This window comes from Canis lupus, chromosome 16 (assembly GCF_003254725.2).
Source record: "Canis lupus dingo isolate Sandy chromosome 16, ASM325472v2, whole genome shotgun sequence".
Lineage (NCBI taxonomy): Eukaryota > Metazoa > Chordata > Mammalia > Carnivora > Canidae > Canis > Canis lupus.
In genome coordinates this window covers 36,785,798-36,792,975 of record NC_064258.1, presented here as the reverse complement: position 1 = coordinate 36,792,975, position 7,178 = coordinate 36,785,798, and the positions used below count along the sequence as shown (strand labels likewise).

The 7,178-nt window shown below is 50.8% G+C and overlaps 1 protein-coding gene across 1 annotated transcript; it reads left to right on the top strand.

The window, feature by feature from the left end:
- Positions 1-5,455: 5,455 nt before the first annotated feature.
- On the top strand, positions 5,456-7,178 carry CLDN23 (claudin 23). Its single transcript, XM_025478066.3, has one exon. It carries the CDS (start codon positions 5,542-5,544, stop codon positions 6,292-6,294), a length of 753 nt encoding a protein of 250 aa, XP_025333851.3. The 5' UTR covers positions 5,456-5,541; the 3' UTR covers positions 6,295-7,178.

Sequence of the window (7,178 nt, the reverse complement as noted above, 5' to 3'; positions counted from 1 at the left end):
AGTATCTTGTAGGTCCTCTTGAGCCTATGAAAATCCTTTTGGAATCTCCCTTTTCCTTACCCCCCTCAACTCCTGGGCATATAATCACCCAACCCTCACAGGCCCAGGGCAGCTCCTCCTGCTCATGGGTCCTGTCCCCAGGCTTTAATAAAACCACCATTTTGCACCAAGAAATTAAGAAAAAATTAGATATCAAAAGTTATATATATATTTTTTTCTTTTTTTCTTTTTTACAATATTGAGCACAAAGGCTAGAGAAAGAGCTGTTGGGCTACTTGCCAACAAGGAAAGCTTGAAGGGACTATTGAAGGGAAGCTATATTGAAGGGACTTAGTTCAATTCAGGCTGTTTTCACACTATTTTAAAATAACGAAAAAAATAAAATAATGATTAGAGTGTAATTCTTTATCATTTATTTTTTATTTTATAACCTATTGAATTTGCCTTTGGAAGACTAGCATCAGTGTTTAGGGCCTTCATCTGTGGAGAGTAAAAGGAAAGGACCTTGCAGCACGCTGATCTGGTGGGCCCCTCTCGGCCTCCCAAAGTTTGCAACATGACTTCCAAGATCAAGTCACTGCAGAAGATTGGAATTGTGTACCAGGTGTTCTCTGTGACCCAGCCTGGGACGGCTAACAGAGGACTTGGCTTCACTCCCTGTAGAATGAGTGGCTAGGAGCTCACTATTCATCTGGAAACCTAGGGCAACCTGAGTAGATTCTTGTCTTATCATAAGACCCGTCTTCAGAAAAGAAAGCTATTACAGGGCCTGGGGATCAGCTTCCACTGACGGGTGCTAATCTCAGCCATAATTCATTTCTGCCACACCAGGAGTCGTGCTTTCTTCTCATTCACCTTACAATGAACTTGGAAGCCCATAGCACAAAGAGCCCAGGTCTACACACTCAGATGCTACCCTTACTGCCATCATTTCTCTCCTTTTCTACCACAGAACGTTACCCCCACAGGGCTACACTTCTTTGTCATGAATATCTGGAGCTATCCCATATTTCATTGTTTTCTATGCTAACGAAAAGTAAGCGTTCATACAACAGACAAGCAAATTTGTTTACTGAGACACATTAGCAACCTGTTTTCACCAGGTAGTCACCTGTAAGAGAAGCCTGTGGATCCTGTGTGCAAGAATGCAGGGCAGAAGGAAATACAATTGATTTGTTGAGTGGCTACTGCAGCCAGGCCCTGAGATGGATTTCAGGGCTCAGCAGAACAAGGCAAAGGTTACCCCTGCCCTAGCTGGACAACCAGGTGGTTCAAGGAATGAGGAAATGTGGCAGATCTCTAGCAGGAGAGAGTGTATGGCAGGACCCAACAGGAAAAGTCAATCCCATCCTGGAGATTGAGAAGCTCTCCCAGAGAAAATAGTATTTAAGCAAAGACCTGAAGGGTGCCTTGGGGTCAGGAAAGGGCAAGCAGGACTCTAGGAAAAGAAACAGCTTATGCAAAGATCTAGGCACAAAAGGGAACACAACACTTTGAAAAAGATGAGAAAAAAAAAATCCAAGTTTTGGGGGAAGTGGTATGAGGAAGAGGGGGGAGGGGTGATGGGCCAGAGTGGGAGCTGGGGTTGGGCTGTAGATGGCTTAAAAGGTGTTCATGTAGGGGGCACCTGGGTGGCTCAGTCGGTTGGGCCTCCAACCCTTGATTTCAGCTCAGGTCATGATCTCAGGGAAGTGAGATCAAGCCCTAAGTCAGGCTCCACACAGGGAGTGAAGCCTGCTTAAAATTCTCTCTCTCCCCCTCTTCCTCTGCATGCCCCCCCCCCCCACCAACACATGTTAACTCTCTCTCAAAAAAAAATTTTTTTTTTTTTAAGGGGAGGGTTGGTGTAGGCACAAGATTCAGTTTCAACTTTACAATGTCAGTTCTGAGGGCCTGTGTGGCTAAGAGAAATGGAAAAAGAAAGCATGAGTGTAGGAAACCAGTTCAAAGTCAATTTAGGGGAAAGATGATAGCATGTCATGGGCTTAGGTAGAGACAAAAAAGAAGAAGTCCAAGGGCAGGAGGCAGATTTAGGACGCAGAGCAGATTCACGTCCCCCTCCCAGGTCACCCTGCCTGGGATTCATTCATTCCACAAGGGACTCTAAATGATTCAGGTCCCTAAAGTCTTTCTGAAGTCTCTCTGCTGTTCTAAACAACAGTAAAGTTAGAGATAAAGCGGTGAAACGCATTCAAAAGCAAAAATGTCCTCTCAGACCTGAAGGGGATTTCAGTTGGTTTTGGCCACTCTGGCTTTGTGTTCTATACTTCCCTAAACCTAAGAATCCGCTGGGGGCTTGTAAACACACAAATTCCATCACAATGCCCTGGGGAATCCCATTCAATGGCAATCTGTGTTTTCCCTAAGTGCCGGCCCCAGGTGATCTTGAGTTCAGACCAATGAGGGAGCTGCTGGGCCGAGGGGGGACAAGCTAATAGTCCTTTGTATGCAGTCTAAATTGCTAGACTCCACTTAATACAAAAGTCTAGAAAATGCAAAACCAATCTATGCTGACAGAAAGAAGATCAGTGGTTGCCTGGGGTTAGGGAGTGGCAGGGGCAGATGACAGGGAGGATTTCCAAGGACAGAAAGAAACTGCTGTGGGGAATGGATGTGTTTACGACCATCTTGATTACGGTAATCCGTTCACAGGTGTTATATGTATATCAAAACTTAGCAGATTTAATGTGTGCACTACATCGTATGTCATTTATACCTCATTTAAAAATATACAGGTCAGTAACTTCCAATACTCAGTCTCAGAGAGTGTCTTAGATCAAACTCCAGAACACAACCACTCATTTTTTAGCAAGCAGGCGCAAAAGCAGTTTTTCTATCTGTTCTGTAAATTTGACGAAGTCTCAGTTCTCTCTGTCTATGTGGCATCTGTCAGGAGAGTTCACTGGAGGCAATATTCCGTAGCAGGATTAGCTAACCCTCTGGCTGAGGTCAAGAGAGATGGACTTCTCTGGCAGCCTCTAAACACACAGTGATTTATAAATCAAAGGCTGGGGTGTTGTTCTTGCATGCATCAGGTGTCTAGATTCTAATACTCTGATCCTAGAGGGGCAAGAACATCTTGCTGGTATTTCTAGCCAAACCACAAATCTCAGACAGGAATGACGTCACCAGTGAAAGAGTAACAGGTATTGTGGCTGAAGCCTGTAGACTTTGCTTCTAGAGCATGACTTTTTGATTCAAGGCCCTGAAATGTCATCTAATCACCCATAGAGTAACTCAGAAGGTGAGAGCAATCAAAGTGTGCATCAAAGGATGGATGGATAAACAAAATGTGGTGTATACATACAGTGGAATATCATCAGCCATACAATGGAAGGAAATTGGGCAGCCTCGGTGGTGTAGCAGTTTAGTGCTGCCTGCAGCCGGGTGTGATCCTGGAGTCCCAGAATCGAGTCCCACATCAGGCTCCCTGCATGGAGCCTGCTTCTCTCTCTCTCTCTCTCTCTCTCTCTCTCATGAATAAATAAATACAGTCTTTTTAAAAATTTTTAAAAAAAGGAAGTTCTGGCACATGCTACATACATGAACCTAGAGGACATTATCTAAGTGAAATAAGCCTCATAAATACTGTATGACTTCATTTATATGAAGTATCCCCAGTACTCAAATTCGTAGAGACAGAAGGGTTAAATGGTGGTTAGCAGGGGCTAGAAGCATGAAGAGTGGTGGTGGAACAGGGAGTTATTGGTTGGTCAGTGGGTACAGTTTCAATTTGGGAAGATAAAGTTCGAGAAATGGATGATGGTGATGGTAACACAACAGTATGAATGTGCTTAATGCCAATGGGCTATATACTTAAAAATGGTTAAGATAGTCAATTCCACGTCATGTGGATTTTACCACAATTTAAAAAAAAGTGTTTTTAGAGACAAAGGTAGTGATTCCTTTATATGGTTATTATCTACTCTAGATTGTTCAAAATCACTTCAAATCAACATTTAACTTTGCTTTTTAGAAATAGTTTTAATTTTAACCATAATTGGTCAAAGGTAATACACTTCCATTGTAAGAAATACGGAAAATGAGAAAAACATTGTTGAGAATCATTTTTTAGAAAAATTAAAGTCATGACTCACACAAGTATAAAATGAACTTGTTTCAAAGGTTTTATTTAACTCATTATCAAGCAAGGAACAAGGATGATGTTACAACCAGGTCAAAGAAGAATGCAAAGAACACATTTACAGGTTAACAGGTAAAAAACTTTACAAATCAATGTCAAATTGGTCTGTATCCATTGGTCAATAATCATTTAGGTTTTACTGACTCAAACTCATTTGTGTTTCCTTTTTTATTTTTTTAGATTTATTCATTTATTTTAGAGAGAAACAAGGAAGGGAATGTAAGGGGGAGGGGCAGAGAGAGGGAGCGAGAATCCCAAGCAGATTCCCCGCTGGGTGTGCAGAGCCCCAGGCCGGGGTTGATCCCATATCCGGAGATCACCACCTCAGGGGAAATCAGGAGTGGGATGCCCAACCCACTGAGCCACCCAGGATCCCCTCCTCTGCATTTCTTCCTTCTTTCCTTCCTTCCTAAAGATTTTATTTGTTTATTCATGAGAGACACAGAAGGAGAGGGAGAGACATGGGCAGAGGGAGAAGCAGCCTCCCTGTGGAGGGTGGGGAGGGGGGGCGACGCAAGACTCGAATCCAGGACCCCAGGATCACGACCTGAGCCAAAGACGCTCAACCGCGGAGCCACCCAGACGCCCTTCTCCTTTGCATTTCTTTGAACAAAATCCATCGGCGGTTCTAAGAGGCTTTCTACAGATTCACAGAGGTAGAAAGTAGCTCAAAGACAACGAACAGACACGGGACCCTATACGGCTAAATACAACTGGAGAGTGCGCCAGACACGACACCCAGTAAGAGCCTTCCCTTGTTTGGCCTCTTCAAAATCTTCTACGGGGATAATAAAAATAAAAATATGGGGATCCCTGGGTGGCTCAGCGGTTTGGCGTCTGCCTTTGGCCGGGGGCGCGGTCCTGGAGGCCCGGGATCGAGTCCCGCGTCGGGCTCCCGGCATGGAGCTGCTTCTCCCTCCTCCTGTGTCTCTGCCTCTCTCTCTCTCTCACACACACAAATGAATAAATAAATATTTAAAAAATAAAAATAACATCCTCTGGCCCGCATGCCAGAAACACACTCCCTCTGATTCTTCGGAGTCGGCCCGAACCTCGACGAATCCTTAAGCAACGAGGTGCGCTCCCGGGCCGCGCCCCGACGGGGACCCAGGGGCGCAGCGGGGGCCCGCACCCCACCCGGGAGGCGCCGGGACGGGGCAGAGCCGGCGCCGCCCCGTCCCCCGCCCCCCCCCCCGGGCCCGCCCGCCGCGGAGCCGCGCCACGAGCGGGGGCGGAGCGACCTCCGCAGGCCGGCGGCGCCCGGGCCCGCGCCCCTCCCACCGGGCGGCCGCGGTTTCGGTGTCACCCGCCCGCGCGCCGGTTTCGGTGGCGCGGAGGAGGCGGGGGCCGGGGCCGGGCCGGGCCGGGCCGGGGCGGCAGGTGCGCGGGGCGCGGGGATGCGGACGCCGGCGGTGATGACGCTGGGCCTGGTGCTCGCGCCCTGCGGGCTGCTGCTCAACCTGACGGCCACGCTGACGCCCGGCTGGCGGCTGGTGAAGGGCTTCGTCGACCAGCCGGTGGACGTGGAGCTGTACCAGGGCCTGTGGGACCTGTGCCGCGAGCAGAGCAGCCGCGAGCGCCAGTGCGGCCAGCCCGACCGCTGGGGCTACCTGGAGGCGGCGCCGGTGCGCGCCGCGCGGGCCCTCATGCTCTCGTCGCTGGCCGCCGCGGCCCTGGGGCTGCTGCTGGCGGCGCTCGGCGTGCGCTGCTGGCGGGAGGAGCCGCGCTCGGCGCTGGCCGGCCTCTCGGGCGTGGCGCTGGGCGCCGCCGGCCTGCTCGGGCTCGCGCCGGTGTCCTGGTACACCCACCGCCTGGCGGACCGCGCCGTCCTGCCCGCCGACGCCAGCCCGGCCACGCTGCACGCCGGCTACAGCCTGGTGCTGGGCTACCTGGGCAGCTGCCTGCTGCTGCTGGGCGGCTCCTCGCTGGCGCTCAGCCTCGCGCCCGTGTGCGCCGAGCTCCGCCGCCGCCGCCGCAAGCAGCCCCCCGGGGCCGCGCGGCGCGGCGGCGGCGGCAGCAGCATCAGCAGCATCAGCACCGTGCACGTCGACTGGCCCGGCCCGCACCTGCCCCGCCGGCCCGGAGCCGGCTTCCCCATGCCGCGCCCGCCGCCCGCCGCCGCCCCGCCGCCCTGCGACTCCGACCTGTAGTCGGACCCCGGACGCGTGCCCGTAACCGCTTTGGAGGCTGATCCCCGCCTGGGGCCACGCGAGGCTGCTCGGACGGGACGCTCGGGTCAGGTTGGCTTTGGGGTTTCCCTCCTGTCGAGTTTAGTTTCCTTCCCCAGAGGGGATGAGGATCCTCGGGGGACGAGCTTCTCATCCTTGAAGCCGGAGGACGTCTGGAAAAAGGGCTCCTTTGTGCACCGTGTGGACGCGATGACCAGAAGTCCAAGTCAGCAGCAGAGGTTCAGAGACCCTTGTAGCACCTGCAGACACTATCCGGAAATGCCACTGAACTTTACACCACCCCCCCGCCACCCCCTGCCACCCCGCTGTATAATTTATTTGCCTGCAAACTCTCAAGAGACCAGTATACTGGCTATGTTTGATTGAAGCTCGTAAAATAAACTTAGAGCCGCACGAATACCAGCAGCTTTTGTGGAGTGACTTGATGGACTCATATTCACATTTCTTCAAGTATACATAGGATTTGCCTCTATCTATTTTTTGTGTGAAAGTCGAGGTCATTGAAGTTTCTCTCCTAGGAGCCAGGTGGGTTTGAACAGACGAACCCTATGCTGCCCTGTGCCTTGGCTACCTCACGCTGGACGTAGAGGACCATAAATAGTTGGTACAGAACGGAACCGTTCACTGCATTGAGTTAAAGAACATGGGCCTAGGGGATCCCTGGGTGGCTCAGCGGTTTAGCGCCTGCTTTTGGCCCAGTGCGCGATCCTGGGGTCCCAGGGTCGAGTCCCACATTGGGCTCCTGGTATGGAGCCTGCTTATCTCTCTGCCTGTGTCTCTGCCTCTCTCTCTCTGTGTCTATCATAAACAACAACAACAACAAAAATCTTTAAGGAACATGGGCA

What these genes read in the sequence shown, in the direction of transcription:
- CLDN23 (XM_025478066.3), top strand. Translation starts at nt 5,542, where the DNA reads ATGCGGACGCCGGCGGTGATGACGCTGGGCCTGGTGCTCGCGCCCTGC.